The sequence below is a fragment of the Solanum lycopersicum genome, chromosome 7, assembly GCF_036512215.1.
Source record: "Solanum lycopersicum chromosome 7, SLM_r2.1".
NCBI classification, from domain to species: Eukaryota; Viridiplantae; Streptophyta; class Magnoliopsida; order Solanales; family Solanaceae; genus Solanum; species Solanum lycopersicum.
The window spans coordinates 62,909,486-62,933,277 of NC_090806.1; the positions used below are offsets into that span (position 1 = coordinate 62,909,486).

The 23,792-nt window shown below is 30.2% G+C and overlaps 2 protein-coding genes across 2 annotated transcripts; both read right to left on the reverse strand.

The window, feature by feature from the left end:
• Nucleotides 1-2,296: 2,296 nt before the first annotated feature.
• On the reverse strand, nucleotides 2,297-3,865 carry LOC101258387 (mitogen-activated protein kinase kinase kinase 18-like). Its single transcript, XM_004243435.5, has one exon. It carries the CDS (start codon nucleotides 3,425-3,427, stop codon nucleotides 2,438-2,440), a length of 990 nt encoding a protein of 329 aa, XP_004243483.1. The 5' UTR covers nucleotides 3,428-3,865; the 3' UTR covers nucleotides 2,297-2,437.
• A 4,788-nt stretch (nucleotides 3,866-8,653) lies between these two features.
• LOC101255811 (mitogen-activated protein kinase kinase kinase 18-like) lies at nucleotides 8,654-10,084 on the reverse strand. Its single transcript, XM_004243805.4, has one exon. It carries the CDS (start codon nucleotides 9,738-9,740, stop codon nucleotides 8,760-8,762), a length of 981 nt encoding a protein of 326 aa, XP_004243853.1. The 5' UTR covers nucleotides 9,741-10,084; the 3' UTR covers nucleotides 8,654-8,759.
• Between the last annotated feature and the right edge of the window lie 13,708 nt (nucleotides 10,085-23,792).

The window sequence follows — 23,792 nt, forward strand, 5'->3', positions numbered from 1 at the left end:
TTATTATCATGATTAAGTGATTTTAATAAATCAAAGAATTGCATTTATTAATTATTTTTAATTTATAGATCAAATTCCATCTTAATTTGGCTTTATGAAATTACAACTCTGTATCAAGATAACAATTGTTAGCTTCACTAGCGTCAAAATAGTTATTATCAGAGGAAGAGCCAACTTGGTGCTAGCTAGGGATTCATCCCAACACACCTTCAACAGAATATCATATATTGTTAAAATCATTTTTTAATTGTATATATAGTATATGTCGAGTTCTTTTTAATTATAATATATATTTTAATTTTTTCCCGTATGGGATCCTCTTGGTGAAAATTCGAATCGTCACTGCTCATTACCGCCAATATCGTCAAAACTATTTCTAAACGCAAGATCATTTCCTTCTAGAAGTAATATATTGAGATATTGCTTTTTCGTGATGCTAAAGTAAGAATCATATATATACGTTGAGAGTTTATTTAAACCATTCCAAAACACAGTGACAAAAAGTTGGCCTTTTAGTAAGTGGTTGGTAGCTTCTACATCAAGTGTGTGAAAATTTAATTCAATGTGGCAAAGTGTGTTTTGTGAAAAGTGCAACAATCATACCTTCAATTTTCCACAAGTTCCTTATTAGATACCAACTTCTTAACTATTTAAAATGTGTCTTCAAATGGCTTGTGCACTTGGTGTGCATACTATTAAAGACACACAATAGCAATACCAATGTATTATTTATCTACATAATTAGAATGGAAATAAAAAAACTTCAACAAGTAGTCATGCTAATTTTTTTTATCTTTAAATATATATCTGTTTAGTCATAAATTTTCGATGAGATTTAAACATCTGTTCTAAAAAAAATCTTAAGTTTAAAAAATAATTGACTTTAAATCACGAAAGTTCTTTTTTAAACTTCAAATACTCAAATTTTCAATCTCAAAATCTATAACTAAATATGAGGTAATTAGAGAATAAATAGGTAGGGTTTAGTTTTTAAGTAAAAGCAAAAAAAACAATAAAAAAAATTGTATCATCCCTTGGCCTCATGCCATATGACGCAGTACTAATTTTAAAAATTAGCATCTAAATCTAACAATTAAATATTATAGTAGATTACAAATCAACTGCCACTAATTAATTATTTAATTAATGGTACTCCATTTGCCATGCCATGCTGTCCCATTTATGGAGGCGTGGCTTGTGAGTTAGCTAATGATCATGCGAGGTTGGTTTAAACCATTTTTTAAAAATTCCAATTTAAATAACAGTTGCATGAATATTTGGGGAAAAAAATAGGGAAGAAAAGTATACGGTTTACGGGGCGGAGCTAGGGTGGTGTCAGTTTTCAGGATATTCACGTGTTTTTACATTTTTTTTTTAAGTACTATCATAAAAATAAAAAATGGTATATACGTACCATTCGTTATATTTATCTAGATTATATATGTCCTTCATTAGATATATACACCGCTCCACCGGAAATTTCCTCTGCCCCTACCGTACTCCAGCTTGGTAGTTTCCACCGCCTGTCCAGGGTTGAGCCCTGGGATTTGACGGCGGAGTCATTATCTTATCTACTAATCTGATATTTAGTAAATATTGAATTGACCGATAAAAGTGTGCGACGTATTCCTATGGTATATGTCCATTTTCCCATTAAAAAATGCACAACTTTGAGTTTTTAAAATTGTTTAGATATGCATTTTAATTTATTTATTATTGAAATTTTACAAATTAATGTCCTTAAATTCGAGAAGGTGGTCTCAACTAGTTTTTAGAACTTTAAAAATTAGATTTTTAAAATCAAATAAAATTTCGTAATCAAACTGATATGTAAAGAATTATTTTTTTAAAAAAAAATGATTTCATATCTATGATCAACCGCAAGTTAAATTGATTTTTTTGAGGAAAAGGATATTACTTTGTTATTTAAAAAAGATATTACTTTGATTCCGAACTGTTTAAAATAACTGGATGACAGATGGGCTACTTATGTTAAACCTCATGAGTCACGTGTGACTTTAGCTTTCAGACAAATTTAAGCTTCAACTTGTCGTGTGGTATTGCAGGAAATTACAGATTCATGTATTTTATTTAAGTAAGTTGTAAAACAAATGAAATTTACTAGCTGAGCTGCCTCATTTTACACAGTTTTTGTGGCTTTTTTCCAAACTAATAAGAATTACGCTCTGAATTCGAATATACTTCATTTCTCTAAAAGCAAAATAATAATATTATGTGTCTATTTATTTAATTTTATATAAATTAACGTGTATACTCATATAATGTCAGATGGCTATTGGCCGGAAACAATAGAAAATCTTTTTAATATTGCTGCAAGTATCTGGGATTTTTGGTTACTATCGGATCTGTACACTGAATATTACTGTAAGTAATTAGAACAGAACAAAAATTTACAGCAAGATCATTGCTCCATGAGTTATTCATTATTGCTGCTTCTAACTGTGATCCACATCTCGTCATCATTCCATCTCCAATTACATTCTCCTGAATTTGAACTCAAATCTCTTAATCTTTGCAGAGGAGAGCTAACTTCTTGTAATATTGTGGAATACATCGTTTCTGAATTCCATATGTCTTGATCAAGAATGCTTGTTGGTGACTTCGTCACGAAATTTTGATTTGTTGACGTAGAATTCAAGTTTAATTCTTCAAGAAATGGATGTTTGAGGAGTTGTTTAGCTGTCCATCTTTCTTTTGGATCTCTTGTTAAGCATTTGCTTAAGAAATCCCTTGCTTGTAAGGACAGGAATTTAGGTATTTCAGGGGATTGCTCTGAAAATGCAATTTTGTAAAGTAATGAAGCTGCGTTTGTCACATTATTCCATGGCGATCCACCAGTAGCCATTTCGATAATTGTACATCCCAATCCCCAAATATCTGCTGCACACCCCTGTTCTTCCCCACGCGCCACCTCCGGTGCCATGAACATCGGCGTTCCTCCAATTGGCTCTGCCGGATGAATCCACCTGGCACATCCAAAATCAGCAATTTTGGCACCGGATTCACCTAATAAAATGTTTTGCCCCTTTATGTCACAGTGTGCTATGCCTCTTGAATGTAAGTAGTCTAATCCTTGTACCATTTGCTTCGTATAATACCCGATCAACCGTTCGTTCATCCGGCCACTCTGTTTTCGAATTTCATCGGAAAGTGTACCGTCCGGCATATACTCCATCCTAACATTAAACATGAGTTTATCCTTCTCTTTGGTAACATCATACCCCATGTACTTAACTACATAAGGGGAGCTCAATTGGGACAGAATTTTCTGCTCCTTTTGCAATAACTGTGACTTTGATAGCTCCACTGACTTAACAGCAAAAACCTCACCGGACAAAATTGATTTAGCCGCGGAGACAGCAGCAGAGGAGCCGCGGCCTATGGTATGACCTCTGATCCAATCCATTTAGGAAGAAAAGAAGAAAAATGTAACAAGTTTTGGAAGTGTTCTTTTTTTAGTTTCTTTCGGAGCAGCAGCTAAGGAATATGTATAGAGAGTTTTACGCAAATTCAAATTTAATCGGATAAATAAAAAGAAATGGAGTAGTAGATATAATAAGGTGGAATTTCTAGGTGGCCACTTTACTCCATAGTGTTTGGGAATTGATTTACAACGTGGCTAAATGGTTATGGCCATGCGGCAGATTGAGTAGGCTTAAGAACTACACTTACTTGCCCAATTGGATTTTTTTCTCCACGTGGCAATACATTGCATTTCAAACTTTAAAATAATACATATCAATTTGATAAGTTGGATTGGGTTGTTTTATAGGTGATAGTTAATGAATATCTTTTCGAGAGAGTTGGTTGAAGAACCAACAAAAACTTTCTACGGACTTCTTCACAATATTCCACTTTTTGATAGGTTTCAATTCATTGACATTTGTTGCATGTCTAGTCCCACCAAAATTTTATAATAATATTCAATTCACAAAACTTGACAAGCATGAAGTCAAACGAAAAAATTTGGCAAATTATAAAATTGGCAAGTCTCTTAGACGTTAGGGTAAAAAACAAGAAGTAGAATATTATATTGATTATAATTTTCATAAATTTCATAGTAAAAAGTTAATTACATTAAATTTTTAGCATTTTTTAAATTATAATAATTCCTTAAAATATATGTATTTTAAATATATCACACTGAACTTTCAAATATATTAATGGACATATATATAGGAGATGTATCCGAGAGAAAATGAATGTATCAAAGAGAGGATATAACATTCACACACATTTGTAGGAGAGGAATATATAGGGAGAAAGTACCGGATAGAGAAGGGAGGGATATGATGTATCCGAGAGAGAAAGAATGCATCAAAGAGGGGAGAGCTTTAACGTATCCGAAAGAGAAGAAATGTAACAGAGAAGGTAAGAATATGGTGTATTCGAGAGGGAGATATGAATGTATCAACAAGAAGCAAGTGATGTATTTAAAAGGGAATTTTAAAACTTTTGTTAAAAGATAAATTTTTTAGAAAAATTATGATAAATATAAGATGTGTATTTAAATAATTTTTTCTTATATGAACTATATGCGCCAAAGTTTACTATCAAAGAGTTGTCTTTTGTAATCTTTAAGAATATTTAATGTTTGAAAAACAAATAGAGATGAAAAAACAAAGGGTTAAATTTTTGTTCTGTTTCGAAAAGCATATTATATTTTTTTTCAAAAATCAAATTTAATTAATATTCGTAAGATATTGTTTTTTCCATCATGCTAAAGGAAGAATCATAAATCATATACACGTTGAGAAGCTTTAATCCATTAAAATAACAGTGACAAAAAGTTAGCTTCCCAATCAAGTGTATGAAAATCTTTCAATGTGGCAAAATGCGTTTTTCCCAATCATACCTTCAATTTTCCACAAGTTTCCTTTGATGCTGACTTCTCAACTATTACTGGTTAACTTATATTTAAAATAATGTGCGTATATTATAAACGGCACACAATTTCAACGTATCTATACATAATAATAATAATAATAATCATAATAATAATAATAATAATAGTAATTATAATAATAATAATCCCTTGACTTGAAATACTCCACAAAATGTCACGCGTATATGGTGTGTATAGGCAGTAGCAGTTTCAGTACATATATACATAAATAATATTCTTTGACTTATATACTTGATATGTAATTTTTTTTTGGTATGTATATAATATGATTTCCCGACGAAAGTTTTCAAAGGTCAATTGATCGCCTTTCATGGTTTTAGTGATTGTATTTCGGAACAGAGGCAAAGTTAGGTGGAGTTTGTGGATTTAAAAAAACTTAATAGATTTTTTCGTAGATTTTGTATTTATACTAGAAAATAATTATATATATATATATATATATATATATATATATATATATATATATATATATATATTAATTTGTGAACCCCTAACAAAATTAATTGCCGTTCTAAAAGAATATAGAACTCTCAAAATCTTTATTATGGTTTCGCCTCTGCTTCGGAGAGTACATGTATTAACAAAGTCGCACTAATTGATATATTATTAAGTAAAATTGAGTTGCAAAATGTATTAACTAGAAGATATAATAGTGATTTGACTTCAACGAGAGGTTAAAAGAACAAATATGGAATAAATGTGTGAAAGAAGTTGCAACAAATTTCACCAAATAAATGTAAATGAATTTGTCTCTTTGAATAAGTAACATTTAGGTGGGCTAGTAGAAAACTAAAAGCCAAAATCAATTTTTTTTTAAAAAATATCATTTAAATCTACCAAATCAAGCAGATATTATAATATATCTTATTTTCTTCAAATTTAATTTAATTGTTTTACTTTCATTTTTAATCTGTTTTTAAGAAGAACATATTTTTTTTACAACTCTTTATCTTTAGTTTCCATGTGTTAATTTCAACATCAGAAAATATGTTGACACATTTTATAATTTCATTATCATTATAAGCTTGTGTCAAATAAAACACGAAATAATTCAACAACCATTTATTGACGTACCATGCTTTCCCATTAAGGCGTGGTTTGTGAGTTAGCTAATGATTATGTGATAGTTAAGCTCAAGTCACGTGGCTCTTAACTTCAATACAAATTTAAGCACTTTAATTTGAATTGATTAGTCTCCTTAATTATTTTCTTGATGAAAGAAGTTGGTTGAAAAAGAAATCATTCATTGAATAACAGGTATTTAACATATGTTGACATAATTAACAGTCCAATTTTTGGATCCTAAGTGTGCGATGTTATCAATATCTAGCATATAGTCTCGTGACACATAGCGCAGTCTTTTTTTATTTGGCTTTATTGTGATAAAAATAGTTTTTATCGGTAATAAATATTCGTATTAATAAAGAATTTTAAAATCTTATTGACATTAATTAATTGTCATTAAATCTAATATTGATACGTATTTTAGGATAATTTACAAAAAGTGTTACCCTCAGCCACAAAAAAAAAAACATATCAGGGAGATTAAGTCATTATTAATTAATTGATACTAATTCTTTTTGGTATAGTCTTGTTGATGCCACGATTATCCTACTTTTACGGTTCTAAAATTTTATACTTCACCCGTTGAAAAATCTTAATAACTTGAATGATTGGCCTCAATTTCCAATCTTATAATCTCTTTTGCCATTTTTTTTCTTTCCCAACTCTAAAAATACCTCGTCGGTATGTTCTTACTTGTCTAGATTTGATATCACTACAACAAAAATAATTTTTAATGGTAATAAATATTGACATTAATAAAGAGTGCTAAAGTCTTTATCGGCATTAGTTAAGTGTCTTTAGAACCAATGTCGCTAATATTATAGTAACATATACAAAGAGTGTCAATTGCCGCTAAGAATACATATCTTGACAATTAAGATTTAATTGTCGCTAATAATCATTTCTGATATAGTGTATATTTCTTAAAATAATAAATAAATTGACAATTTTACTAATATATCATTTTTTATGCCGTAATATATTTAATATTTAAATATATACATTAGAAAATAACTATACCTAATAATAAGGGCAAATTAGAAATGCTTAGAGAATCTTTTGACAGTCGGATCATTTTTTCTTAAATAAATAAACCTACAAAATCCTTCATCCACCCCACCCCCAAAGAAGCAAAGGGGTCATGTTGATAAATTATGTCTTGTTTTAGATTATTTAAGTAAGATATAATTTCAACTTTCAATCTTTTGGAAACCGTATGAGCCTAAACCAAGTTGACAACACTTGTCACTTAGTAGTAAGCATGTCTAAACGTTTGTACGTAGATGGAAAATTAGGGAACAAAATAATTGAGATGAGTTGGTTAGCCTACCAATCGAAAATAATAGTATTAATAATTATATGTATATATAAGATCACAAAAGATTCACATTCTTATGCTTTGTGTTAAAAATAAGATTAGTTAATGTATAACCAGATTAACAAGGGTATGAAGTGAAATGAGCTAAAATACGAGTTATAATTCAGTTTTCAATTGGTCTGAATCATCCTAGTACAGGATCATGTTAAACTTTTACTTTATATTGTTTTAGTTTTATCAGATGTGCGCAAAAGAACATATCATTTATAGTCCAATTTATAATTATTTTATTTGCTCTTTCAAAAAATAATCTTACGACCTAGCTAATAATTTATAAACGAATCGTACCAATTTGATAATTAAAAGAAATGATTTTTTTTAAAAAATAATTTAAGAAAGGAAACATAGAGTATAGCACATATCTTATTGGATTATTTAGATTCATGTATAGTGGCAGTCGAACCATATTTGCTTTGTTGTTAGCCGACAAATTAATGTACAATGTACATGTAATGCACTAATAAAAAATTAAAAACTTGTTAGTGGATGATTTAAGATCGTTCCTTTTTCTATTACTACCTAGATAGGTTTGAAACTCTCTCATATTTTACAATACTAGATACACGATTCCGTACCAGCATGGAGCCTAATATTCATTTGTGTCATATTATTAATTATTTTTTATTTTAAATTATAAATAAAAAATTAATTTTACTAATTTAATTGTTAAAAAGTTTTGTGAAAATTTTACAAATAAATATGACTTTTTAATAATAATAAATATATACATATTGAATATTAAGAAAGTATGAAAAATATCTTTAAATTATGTGAAATTTAAAATATATGTTTGTTAATTATATTTGATCTAATTATGGCTCTACTGTTAATTTAATTTAATAGTGGTAATTTGCCTTTATTCATACCAAACCTAATATATAGCATAACTTAGAAGAATAATTAAAATATTTTTTAGAATTAAACTTTTTTTTTATGAAATATCTTATGAATCGCACTAAATAAGTCTTATACAGTAGGAAAATATTTTTTTTCAAAATTTGAAAAAGTGTAAAGTGGATTAAAAAATGACCAAGAGATGTCCACTACAAATCATGTCCACATATCATTTTGTTGCATCTTTTTTTGTTGGCCTTTTTATCTTAGTTCTTATCTCTCCTTTTTCTTTTCGATGTGTTTACATTCACTAAACGACTAAATTTCAAAGTTTATTTCAATCTATTTTACTTGTAGTAGTCACTCTCCTCACGTGTTGGTTATCCTCATTTTTCAATTGGAGTATTCTTTCTGCTAATACAAACTTTAGCAAACTGACAAATCGATCAAAATTATAATTTCTTGACAGTTGGCAAGAGATAATATATACTCTTTTTTTTTATTTTATCTGTACAGTGTTTGTATAGTACAAAATTTACAGCAAGTTTTCACGGTTCATGACTTAATTCTAACTGTCATCCATCTCTCATCATCAGTCCATCTACAATTCAATTCACCTGAATCCGAAATTAATTCTCTTACCCTTTGCACAGGACAGATAACTGTTTCTAATATCGTTGTTTCTGAATTCCATATGTCTTGATCTAAAATGCTTGTTGGTGAACTCGTCACAAAATTTTGAATTATCGTAGAATTTGATTCAAGAAATGGATGCTTGAGGAGTTGTTTAGCTGTCCATCTTTCTTCACAATCTCTTCTCAAGCATTTGTTTAAAAAATCCCTTGCTTGTGAAGAGAGGAATTTTGGAATTTCAGGGGATTGCTCTGAAAATGCAATTTTGTAAAGTAATGAAGCTGCGTTTGTCACATTATTCCATGGCGATCCACCAGTAGCCATTTCAATCATTGTACATCCCACTCCCCAAATATCAGCTGCAAACCCCTGTTCTTCCCCACGCGCCACCTCTGGTGCCATGAACATCGGCGTTCCTCCAATTGAGTTTGCACCTCCGTCCCTCTCCGCCGGATCAATCCACCTGGAACATCCAAAATCAGCAAGTTTGGCACCGGTTTCACCTAATAAAATGTTTTGCCCCTTTATGTCACAGTGTGCTACGCCTCTTGAATGTAAGTACTCTAATCCTTGTACAATTTGCTTGGTATAATACCCGATCAACGGTTCGTTCATCCGACCACCCTGTTTTCGAATTTCATTGGAAAGTGTACCGTCCGGCATATACTCCATCCTAAGATTAAACATGAGTTTATCCTTCTCTTTGGTAACATCATACCCCTTGTACCTAACTATATAAGGGGAGATCAATTCGGAAAGAATTTTCTGCTCCTTTTGCAACAACTGTGACTTTGATAGCTCCACTGACTTAACAGCAAAAACTTCACCTGAGAAACGTGATTTGGCGGCGGAGACGGCGGCGGTGGATCCGTGGCCTATAGTATTGCCTCTGATCCAATCCATTTAGAAAGAAGATTGAGGATTTTTTAAAATGCTCTGTTTTTTTAATTTGTTTAAATCAGAGTGACAGAGGAGTTTGTAGTTGCAAACTTTATATAATAAGATGGAATTTCAAGTAAGTCCAAACTAATTGGGTAGAGCTTAGGTGGCTTTTTTTTTTTTTTTTGAGCTTTTACGCCATAGAGTTTGAAAAATGATTTACAACGTGGCAAAACATTGCATTTAATGAAGTTCATATGAATTTGATGTATTTAATCTTTCAATTTATTTGAAGTTATTTGTATGGTTACATCAACATTTTAATATTAACCGTAGGGGTTAGGGAAGGTGTTAATAAATAAGTATCTTTTAATGAGAACGGGTTCATGAATGAAAAATCAACAAAACTTTCTACTGAGTTCTTGAGAATATTCTACTTTTTGGTAGATATTGATTTCAATTGGAGTTTTAATTCATTGTCATTTGTTACTATAGTTAATTACATTATTTTTTGATTTTTTTTAAATTATAATTTTTTTTGAAATTTATAGAAAAAATTTATCAAATAAATCAATGAACCTTCAGATAAATAGAAGATTTTCAAGATAAATGTATCAGAAGGGGATATGACATTCGAATATATCATTAGACATTCGAATATATATATGTTAGGGATATTTTGCAAGATGGGATTGATGTATCCTAAAGGCGGATAATGATGTATCATAGACGAGTGATGTATCCAAATTCTTTTTGAAATTATAATAAAATGAGATGTGAATATAAGTAATTTTTTAAATACTATAGCTTATAAGTATTTTTTTTAATGATTTTAAGCGGATAAATCAATTAGATCACTTAAAATGTTTTTCAATTCTTGTTACTTATTCATTACTTTATTCAACTAGCCTAAACATAGTCTTAATCTTTCAAATATAAACCGAGATAACTTTTTTTTTTTTAAAAAAAGGTTAACTAGTCAATTAAGTGAATTAAAGACGTGATAATTGCTTCTAATTAATGAGGTTATGTTATTTCGAAACGCAAGATTATCCCCTTCTCCAACTAACGTGAGAAATTGTTTTTTCTTCATGCAAAAGGTTGAGTCTTTCCAAATCACTTCAAAACATTGAAAAAAAAAAGTTGTCTTTTTAGTAGTGATCCATACGTGGCTTCTAAATCAATCGTATGGAAATCTTTCAATGTCTCAAGTGGCGACTTCACAAACATACATTCAATTTTCCACCTTTTTATTAACTGAAAATTCTATTTTTTTTTCAAAGTAATTAATTGAGGATATAAAATATAAAAGAATTATCTTTTCTTGATAAGTCAAAATGAATAAGTAAAAAGAAAAAAATAATTTAAAAAATAAGCAAGTAATTAAGAATAAAAAAAATACTTTTTGAACTTTTTAAAAATATGTCTCGACCAACTCCCTTTTATGTTTCAAATTTGAATGTATATTCTTTTAGTTTTCTCTATGCCTTATATTTATTTTACTATATATAAAGTATTCCATAACTATATATATATTATAACCCCTTTACTTAAATACTACACGAAATGTCATGCGTAGATGGCGTGTGTATTATAAAAGGCACACACACTGTCCACGTACCATTGTATGTATAACTCTTCTACGTCGGATTTCAAATTTTAAAAACGTATAATTTTTTAAAACAAAAACGGATTAGATTAAAAAAGAAAAGAAATTGAAAGAGAATTACAAGGTAAAAATTGAGTTTTTATCAATAAAGTAGAGTTCAGATAGTCAATTAATTGATGAGCTATAAATATTTTCCGCGTAAAACATACAAATTTTAAATAACATAATATACAATTTTATATATATATATATTTGACTTCATACATGCTCTCTCATGTATGAAGGCGTGTGGCTTTTGAGTTGGGTGATGATTATGAGTGATTATTTAAGTTCAAATCACGTGGCTACTTTTATAAAAAACAAATTTAGGCACTTTAATTTGAATTGATTAATATCCTTAAATTAGATCTAGTTGAAATCATTCATCTAGCAGTGTGTAATAATTATGTGATTAATAGTTTAATTTTAGATCAAAAGTGAATTCTCCCTACCATTATATTTGTGATGTTATTAATATTCAGTATAATAGTCCTTGTGACACATTGAAAAAACTTAGCCGCCTATGGCAATAATAAAAGATCAAACAAAGATGGGTTAGTAGTTACGTTGTTTGGCATAATTAATTTGGATAAAATTAATCGTTTATATCAAATTAATAAATGCATTATAAAGCTTATTTCGAGGTGAAGTTTTCAAAATGATGTTTTCTACATTCAAAATTCAAACTGGATATTTCTAATTAAATATGCAATAATCTCATTAATATATCACGATTTAGATTTATATATGGATGTTACTCTTGTCCAATCACTATATGTTATAAGTAGTGAAACTGTATTAATTATTATTAGGAAAAAATAAAGTTGCTAGGTACCTAAACCAAGTTGACGAGACTTGGTAGTAAGCATGTCTAAACATTGTGGAGGGTAACCTTGTGACATGTCAACTGATAATGCTATATAGGTTTTTGAAAATAGGGAACAAGATAATTGGGGATGAGTTGGTTTGTTAACCTGCCAATTCATGTTGTACATGTCGATATTGCTATTTTATTTCTCATTTTGTGTATGATATTTATATTGGAGGTCTGACTGAATCTAAATCGCATACTGTAACTCCTATATGGAGGGGTGGCGCATTCAACAATAAAAAAAATTTACTCTAAAACTCAAAACTTCTAATTAAAGAATAAAATAATTTCACTATTGTATCACAGTCCATTTTGAAACGGGTGGATATTGTACTTCGATGAAATTTTCAGAATGAAGAAATTTTGTCAAATCAAAAAGGGAAACATCCACTAATAGTAGACAAACAGATTAATGCATACAATTAGACATATCTTGTTGGATCATTCACATTCATGTGGAGTGGGTGTCTAATTAACCACATTTGCTTTGCTATTAGCAGACAAATGTACAATGCATATGTAAATAGAAATCCAATTAAGTGTGGATGATTTAAGGATGTTCCTTATTCTCTTGTGCCAAACAAAAAAAAAAGTTTTTTAGTGGATAATAATATTTTAACTAAATACTCCCTTTGATTTGAAGTACGGAATCAAATTATTTAATGTTCGATTGATATTAATTTAAATATCAGATTTTTATTTTATATTTGAATAAAATTTATATATTCTATAATATAAGCAAATGAGTGGTTGCTAGCTGGAATATTCTTCCCAATATTAGCATCTCAATCCGTCTATTTATTAGCTTAATTCATTTCAGCTCAATTCATTAAAAAATAAACTGATATGTAATTCAAATTGGCTAGTAAAATTTTTTGTCTTATTCTAATTTTATTTTATTTTCAATTTGATATGATGTATATAATAGAGAAAAGAACATATTTTTACCAGGTACAACTAAAATAATTAAGTTTAGTAATAATTGAATTGGACTGGACCTTAACCCGTAATTTAGTCCACTACCTAACCTATTTGATGCAATACATTTTAAACAAAATAAATTCGAATTAAATTAAATCTCAACACGAGTATTATCTCATCCCATTATATCAAATTTGCCCAACTTGTCACCCCTAACATTTGTATATATGAACGACAATATATTAGTTAGTGGAGTAAGAATATTTGTATAATTATGTATGGACCAAGACAAACCAATTCATGCGTGTCATGCAATTAGAGGTCAATGGTTTTATTAATTAATTGGCTAAATCGTATTGCATTTCACATCCCTTCCCCAGCCATTATACTTCTAAAAATAAAAATATAATATACCTACATATATATTGACATTTTTTAAAAAGTAAATAAATAAATTATATTACTAGGCAAGAGCAGAGTGTCTAGACGCTTTTTATTAAAATAAAATTCTCACTCATTAGAAATAAGTACAAGTAAGAAAAGCTAGCTTAACCTTGTCAATCCTAATAAAGTAACAAAATATTATTATTTTAATACATAACTTGTCTTATTTTATATGACTATTTTTGCAATTATTATTAAGCAACGTGATATATAAGAATTTCTTTTTAGCTTATTTATATGTATAAAAAGTTTTAACTCATTAGAGATTAGTGAAAGAAAACAAAGAAAAAAATGTTAGAATGATAAATAATCAAACATGCAAGCAACACGCAAATTTATATAACGGAACGTGAAAGCAAACATTCATAATTATGATACATAAATAGTTGAATAAAATGGCTCTAAAAGTTTTTTAAAGAACAAAATTAAAAAAGAACTTCCATTGGTAGATTTGATGGTCCAACGCCAACCCCAATCTTCATATAAAAAAAAATAATAATAATAATAAAAATGGTCCCATAAAGATTAGCATCTCTAAGATTTTATTTATTGGGCCAATAAATAATATTTCCATGATAGTAGGGATAGTAAAATAGCATAGGGAAAAGAAGGATTTGAAAAATGGTCTTCGTGAAATTTGATTCAAGTGAATTAAAAAGCTGTTTGAACTGAATTAAGTGAGTAAAAATAAATTGAAATTATAAATGAGTGAATTATTATTTGATCACAAACTATTTGAGTTGAAATGAGCTAAACACCAATCAAAATACACTCCACCTATTCTTATTAAGTCTTAATTTTTTGGTTGTTCTTTAATTTTTGAGAAAATGGTATATAATAGCAAACTAATAACCTAAAATAAATGGAGTAGCTAGGTTTGATTTAATTGTGATCCATAACAAACGTTTGCAAAAAAATTGTCAGACGCAATCTGTTCCAAATATCTCGCTCGCCACTCTTTTCCAATCTCTCGCTCACTTCCTCACTTTTTATACAAACACAAGTGTATGAAAATTGTTTCTAATTGTATAAAGCAGAGAAAATTGTATAAACACATATATTTTTGTTCCCCTCTCCCCTCTTCCAGATCTCGCTCACCACCTTCGTCTTTCTAACTTATACAAACAGAAGCGAAATCTAAAAATTGTGTTTCTATTTGTATAAAGCGTGAGAAAATTGTACATACACATGCAAGTACATATATTTTCGTCCTATACACTTATAATTATACAATAAAAATACTCTCCTGCCCAGTTTCTTTTGCCTTTCTCTCTTTCTCGTTTTATACAATTCGATTCAATTGTATATTTCTTGTCAAGTCTCTTTTGTCTTTCTCTCTTTCTCATTTTATACAAATTCAAATTGTATATAACCGTTCGATACACTTATAATAATACAATTCGTTTTATACACTTCATTTTTATACAGTTCTCTGCTTAAGTGTCTTTCTCTTTCTTGTTTTATACATTTCGTTTTATACAATTTGCTTCAACTGTATATGTATAGCGAATTATACAGTTTCTATGTTTGATATGGAGCGCAATTATGCAAACTTTATTATAGCATACAAATATGAATTTTTTATTTGCTATATGTGAAAGTTGCTCTTAATTTTTAGTATTTAAGAATGTTACTTTTTTTCTTTGTATGACTATATATACGGATCGATTAACATAGTAAATAATAATGGTTTAAAAAAAATTGACAAGATTTTTTATAAATTAGTTTAATTGACATATAACTCAATTTTTGAAGAATGATCTAATAAATTGACAGGTTAATAATTTATCTAAACTCGAACAAATTGAACTAGTTATAATTTTCTTGGGTTAATTTAGTCACCTCTATTAGCTAGTAGGTCCCATCATATTTGACAAATATTTCTGTTAGAATTTGAATTTGAAAGATAAATTGATGCTACACTTATGGCAACCTAATGACACTAGCTTAAAAGAATAAAACTTTCATGACTCAAAGATTTGGTAATCAATATAATACTAAAAGTAAAAAAATATGTGATTGGAGGGGTATAAGCTTAGTTTGCTTGCGCATTATGTAACTATCTCCACCTAACGGCCCTATTAAGTTGATAGTGTAAAAACGGATGTTTATTTGGTGCAATAATTAGTTGCAACTTTATAATCGTTCACTTAAATAGTTTGAATTAAAAATATTGCACCATCACCAATTGACAAGCTAGCTCAAAGGGAGGAGGATTGTTCAAGCCTTATAAGGAGTCGACCCATCTCATTAATCACTGATGTGGGACTTTTGTCATTCTTTAGCACCCCACCTCACGCCCAGTGCTTTGCATATGGTGCGTGAGCAATTTTTAATTTTGGGGACTCTAACATCGGGTGAGACGGGCCCTTGCTCTGATACCATGTGAAATTAGGTCTTAGGCCTAACTCACACCCCAAAAAGGTAGCTCAAAGGGAGGAGAATTGTCCAAGCCTTATAAGGAGTCCACCCATCTCATTAATCACCGATGTGGAACTTTTGTCATTCTTTAACAATATTTATATTTATTTGAATCGAGTGTCATTTGAAAATAACTTATTGGTCTTCGTAAGATGTGGTTAAGTTTTGCGAATATATCATTCTTCTTAAATCTATTTATGAATTGTACTGAGTATCTTATTATTGTTGTTTGACAATATGAATTAAAAAAAAAATTATGCTGAATATATTATAATTATTGTTTGGCAATCTAAATTAAAGATTTATTTTAAAAAAATATTAGGCGATTTCTTAATAATTATTAAATGACATTTATTTTTAAAAAGAAAATTTTGATATATTTAGGGATCAAATATTTGAAAATATATCTCAGCTCTCAATTAAGTTTGAGATTTTGAATCTCTTACATAATTACCTCATGCCTTTTCTTGTCAAAGGAACAATGATCATACATTGTTTCTAGAGAGATATTAAATCCTTCAAAAAAAACCAAAATTTTCATCACAAATTTAACAGAAAGTGAAGAATTTCAACCAGCAACATAATTATGGATCATCATTAGAATTTTGGATACATTATACAAATAATATATACATCTTCTATCTTCATTTATATGAGTTACTTTTTTTTAATTGGTTCCAAAAAAAATAATATTTTTATTTAACTTTTATTCATACAAACATCTATCTCAAATTTCAAACTTTCTTTTTTAAATTTTACGTCAAGTCAAATTAAATTCATGTATAATAGAGAGTACTTTTTAGTTATGTGTTAGATAATAGTACTATTTTGTTTATATGTATACAATGTACACCATTACCCCCTCCTAATTTTATTTTTCTCACACAATAACAGCTTTTTATTGCATTCGTATGATGTATAGGTCTTAAATTCGAGCTAATAGTTATTAATTTTGTATTAAGATAGATTATCTATATCACACTAACCCCTTTAAGAGGTGATCCCTCCCAAACCTTGCGTAAATGTATAATACTTTATATACGTGACTTTCTTTTTTTCTTTTTCTCACATTTGATAAAAGGTGAATAAGAAATTAAGAATGTCAAACATTGGTCAAATAATTCAAAGTCCATCAAAAGGAAAAATATACCTAACAAGAAAAAGTATTACTTAAGTAAAAAGAACAAACATTGTTTGTGCAACTAATCACGATTGGATAATCCAACTCAATCTACCAATGTACAACTTCCACAGTCTACAAGCATCTGTTGACAAAACGAACAAATATAATTTTGGCACTGGTAATTAAGTTGTCAATTTATAGGTTTGCCAAATAATAGTGCTGTTAGAGTACGGTTTATAACCCCAAATATTATTGCCACGTGTTGAATTATTGTCCACCTACAAAGGGGAAATCTAAGACAAGACCACGTTAAACATGGAAACTATGACTTTTTTTTTTAGACCTACAGTATAACGGATCGTTTCGTTGAAAATAAGTTATTTTAAAATTAATTATATTAAAATAAATTATATCTTGAGATAAGTTTATGTATCACGTACGTGAGGAGTATAATGAATCGTTTCGTTGAAAATAAGTTATTTTAAAATTAATTATATTAAAATAAATTATATCTTGAGATAAGTTTATGTATCACATACGTAAAGATAACTTATCCTATCAGACACAGAACAACCTAACAAAAACAAGATAAAATAATCATATATTTAAATTTTCATGCATGCTGTAATTATTTTACTTTATACCTAATCCAAATACCTTAAAGTTAGTGCGTTTTGCTCCTTACAAAATATGGAAATTAAATATGAGAAGTAGTAGACATGATATATACGAAAGCAAAAGTAAATATAATTGGAAAGTGTAAACAAGTACAAACGTGGGTACATGCTCAACTAAATTTCTAGCTGTCTTTGTGACGAAAAGCCAACAAATTTATTTACTCTATATACTTAGTTAATGCATATGCTTCATTCTACGAAATAAATAAAATAACAACACAAACAAATTAAATATCCAACTAATAATCCACAGTTGGCATAAGATTATGATTTCTTCAAATCAATTAGAAATTTTTTTTCCTATATGCCTATCTCTATCGACTAGCTAGCAACAGAAATTAAAAGGGACGTTATCTAAGCCAACAACCATGATTTTAATCCACATAACAACCACTTGTCCTCCAACTAGCTACACAAAACATTTAAAATGACCTGTGTTTTTGTTCTAATTTGGTATTCGATATTTGTATTGAAATTTAATAATTTTAAATTATACATCTATTATTTGATATTTATATTGGAGTTCAATAATTTTAAATTTACATTTACATCTGATGAAATCTATTAACAACTAAGAATCAAACTTCTCTTAACTTCCATTAACAGCCATTAGAGGAAGCTTCAACAAGAAGGAAGAGAGAAGAAGTTTTATTGAGTAAAAATGAAAAATACAAACTGAATGAATGTATTGTAACTTGATGCAGTACATATACTGTTTTCCTAACTAATTTCCTAACAAACTTCTAACTAACTACACTTAACAACTTTAACTAACTTGATTAAAAATCAACCAATGACTAATTTGCCCTTGTGTTATGTAATGCCTATTTCTTCAGTCCCCCTCAAGCTAGCTGGTATAAAGATATTCAACATGCTTAGCTTGCCTACTAGATATTCATGTTGTTGTCGCGATAAGCCTTTAGTTAGCACATCTGCCAATTGATCTTTGGAGCATACATGCACTGTTTTGATCAATCCTTCTTGAATTTTTTGCCTGATGAAATGACAGTCTATCTCAAAATGTTTTGTACGTTCATGAAAAACAGGATTTGCAGCAATCTGTAATGCAGCCTTGCTATCGCTCTGCACAATTACAGGAGTCATTATTTCACTACCCAATTCTTTCAATAGAGTAGTTAACCATACTACCTCAGAAACAACATTTGCCATACTTCTATATTCAGCTTCTGCTGAACTTCTTGACACCACAGTCTGCTTCTTTGATTTCCATGAAACAAGTGAGTTCCCATGTTTGATCACAAAACTTGAAACTGATCTTCTTGCATTTGGACAAGAAGCCCAATCTAAATCACAGAAGACTGTCAGTAAATTTGAAACCTTGTTACTCAGCAATATACCTAAGGCTGGCTCTCTTTTGATATACTTCATTACCCTTACTGCTGCATCCCAATGAGATTGTTTAGGCTGTTGCAAAAATTGACTAAGAGTCTGTACTGCATAGCTTATATCAGGTCTTGTAAGTGTTAAGTATAGCATCTTCCCAATCAACCTTTGGTACTTTGTCTTGTCTTCCAGCATGTTATCATCTTCTCTTTGTACCAAACTATCAAATTCTAGTGTAGTCAACTTGGCATTAACTTCTAGTGGTGTCCATGCTGGTTTAACAGCTCCTATACCCAGTTCTGAAATGATTTCCAAAGCATATTTCCTCTGATTTATCAGAATACCTTTGGAAGATCTATGAAACTCTACTCCAAGAAAAAATTTCAGTGTACCTAAGTCTTTAATCTTGAATGCTGCATGTAAGGATGCTTTTGTTTCCTCAATAGCAGATATACTGCTGCCTGTTACTAACATATCATCCACATAAACCAAAATAATAACAATGTCATTCCCTTTCTTCCTTATGAACAATGAGTGATCCATAGAACTTTGAATAAAACCTGATTGAATCAATGCCTCAGATAACTTCATATTCCACTGTCTACTAGCCTGTTTTAAACCATACAAGGATTTAACAAGTTTACAAACAATGTTGCCACCATCACTACACTCCCCCTGACTTGATAAACCCTGAGGAAGCTGCATGTATGCCTCATCATCTAAATCACCTTGGAGAAAAGCATTATAAACATCTAATTGATGAATATGCCAGTTATGTTGAGCAGCCAGTGATAAAACAATCCTCACAGTAGTAATCTTGACAACAGGAGAGAATGTTTCATGATAATCCAACCCTTTCTGCTGATTATACCCCTTAGCCACCAGTCTAGCCTTGAACCTTTCCACTTCACCAGAAGCCTTCAACTTAACCTTATATACCCATCGACAGCCAATGGCTAATTTGCCATGAAGTAAAGAAACCAAATCCCAAGTATGATTGAGCTTAAGAGCTTCTAACTCAGAAGCCATGGCCTCAACCCATCTTGTATCCTTAATAGCCTCAGCATAGGATTTAGGCTCATGCATATGAGAAAGAGAGCTAAGAAATACTTGATGTGAAGGAGAGATATTGTCATAAGACAAGTATGCACTGATGGGGTAAGTAACATGAGCTGCCTTTTTAGTGACATAATCAACATGCCAAAGTGGTGCTTTAGAGATTCTGTGTGACCTTCTTAAGGGAACAGGATTGGACGGGGGTAAGATCATATCTGGAGATGTAGGAGGAACAACAAGAGATGGAGTTGGTGAACTAGAAGACTGTATAGGCAAAGAAACAGACTCTTCATTCTCAATGATAGGTGAATCTGTACTAGGTATGTCTTCATTAGTAGGAAAAGACTCAGAAGACCAAGGAAAATGATCAACCTGTGAAACTGGTTTAGAAGAAGATTGAAAAGGAAAAATATGTTCCCTGAAGGTGACATCTCTATTGATAATTTTTTTTTGTTGAGTTAGATCAAATAAAACATATCCTTTAGTAGTAGTAGAGTAGCCCATGAAAACAGATGGTACAGCTCTAGAAGCAAATTTATCCTTTCTAGGTAATGCACTAGCATAACATAGACACCCAAAAGTTCTTAAATGACTAACTGAAGGTGGCTTCCCAAAAAACAATTCATAAGGAGATTTACCACCAAGAACTGTTGATGGCAGTCTATTAATAACATAAGCTGCAGTTAAAATGCAATGACCCCAGTATTTAATGGGAACATGTCCTTGAAATCTAAGAGCTCTAGCTACTTCAAGTAAATGTCTATGTTTCCTTTCAGCCACACCATTCTGCTGAGGAGTATAGACACAGGTTTTCTGATGTATAATACCAAGCTCTTGAAGAAATTTTTGCATCTCAGCATTGACAAACTCACTGCCGTTATCTGTTCTAATCCTTTTAACAGTAGCCTGGAATTGAGTGTGTATCATCTTGAAGAACTGTCTCAATACTAATACCACATCACTCTTAAACTTTAGCAGAAAAATCCAGGTAATATGAGAGAAGTCATCAACAACAGTAAAAAAATGTTTATTCCCATCAAAAGTTTCAGCATGATATGGCCCCCAAACATCTAGGTGTAACAACTCAAAAACTGCAACAGAAGTACTAATAGAATGCTGAAAAGAAATTCTGGTGTGTTTAGCTAAAGGACACACTTCACAATCAGCTACAATAGATTTACATTCATCTAATTTATAACCAAGCAAATGCTTCATAGAAATACTGGAAGGATGAGCAAGTCTTCTATGCCACAACAACATATCTTCCTGTCTCTTCTCTGCAACATTAACTCTGTGAATTTCTCCAGTTGAACTATTAGAGTGTTTATCATTTGGCTGTGAGAACATTATGTATAAACCATCACTCTCCTTACCAATCCCCTTCAAGGTCCCACTGGTAAGGTCCTGGAATAAGCAGAAACCAGGATAAAAAGAGACAAAACAATTAAGTTCTCTTGTCATCTTAGAAACTGATAAAAGATTATACTTAAAATTTGGTATGTACAAAACATTATCAAGCATCATTTTGATCTTATCCTGCTGTTTCTCAGTCAAGAATGGTGCTCTTTGAAAATCTCCTCTTCCACTTGAGGATTCAGTATTAAATCCTGCATTTACATCTGAATGTACACTTTCAATTTGAGCATTATAGGCAGTAGTTTCTCCCTGATACCTCTGTTTACTATTATCTTCATTTTGAGCAGTGTTTGCATTAGGAAAATCTTCTTTCTTCTTTCCTTTATATCCTGGTGGATATCCAATCAGTTTATAACATACATTCTTTGTATGACCTTTAAGTTTGCAGTAATCACATTGAAGATTCCAATTCTTTGGAGGTCTGTGATGAATGTTTCCTCTTCCTGCCATCATAGCTCCTAATTCAATTCTTTCTCCTTAATTGATAATTGAACTTTGACTCTCTCTTTCGATTAACATAGAGTAAGCCTTATTGATGTTAGGAGTTGGACTTGTCATCAATATTTGGCTTCTAGCTTGTTCATAGTTTTCATTCAGCCCCATAAGGAATTGCATCACTTTTAACCTCTGAACATGCAACGTAAAATCCTTGGATTTAACACAATCACAAGGAGGTGGTGTCATACTATCAAATTCTGCCCAGAATTGTCTCAATTTTGAGAAATAAGTTGACACACTATCAATTCCTTGACTCAAGATCACCATATCTTTATGCAATTGATAAATTCGTGAAGTGTTTACCTTATCAAATCTTTCCTTAAGATCTTCCCAGATCATCTTTGCATTTTCAGCATATACAATCCCTGCATGTAGTTCTTTTGTTACTGATCGCATCACATCTATCCCATTGATGAGCTAAATCTGAAGGAAAATCCTCTTTCTTCCAGGTTCCATCTACGATCCCAAGCTTGTTTTTTCCAAGCAACTGAATTCGCATTGATCTACTCCAGATTGAGTAGTTTTCAGATCCTATTAATTGAATAGGAATAATCGGACCTCCAGTTGTATCTGAAGGATGTATGAAGAGTGCATGTGTATGGTCGATCTTCGTGGCTGCCATTGCTGTTCTGCTTCAGCAATTACACTTACCTTCCAACTACAATGCTACTCTATCTAAAACAATCGATTAACAACTCACAACAGTGGTTATTGCTCTGATACCATGATGAAATCTATTAACAACAATCAAGCTTCTCTTAACTTCCATTAACAGCCATTAGAGGAAGCTTCAACAAGAAGGAAGAGAGAAGAAGTTTTATTGAGTAAAAATGAAAAATACAAACTGAATGAATGTATTGTAACTTGATGCAGTACATATACTGTTTTCCTAACTAACTTTCTAACAAACTTCTAACTAACTACACTTAATAACTTTAGCTAACTTGATTAAAAAACAACCAATGACTAATTTGCCCTTGTGTTATGTAATGCCTATTTCTTCAACATCTATATAGAATTGCTTTGTGGAGAAGTGCTCTTTACCAAAGATCTTTCATATGACTCTAATCACTTCAATCACTGTACCATATCAATAAAATAGGTTATTTATATATATATATATATATATATATATCTGGTAGTCATGCTAAATCCTAAGATTCCAACACCCTACAGTGTATATATACGTGAGTTGACAAACTTTAAAGAGTTGAAAACATGTCACTCAATTTACAGTATCGGTTATAAAAGTCATTCAATTTGTCGGCTTTTACAAGTTATTTAACTTTGTCAAGTTAATTTTCGTGGTTACCTTCTTTTCTTAGTAAATTTACCTGGTCATTTAGCCAGAAGTACAATTTATGAAACTTACTCAATGACGTGAGTAATTTTTTTAAGTGTTAAATTTTCGGTTCAGCAAACATAAAAAATTATATTTGTATGTTATAGTTATAGTTTGCATAATTGTGAGCATTAGACTTGTATAAATCGCAGGCAAACATTCGTTTATATAAAAATGTTGAGATTATATATATAACTAATATGTATATAAATAAATGATTGTGTTTGTATATCTGCATAAAATTTGAATTTGTATATAACTGAATCGAAATAAAATATGCGTATATCAAATTTATATATTTGTGTTTGTATAAAA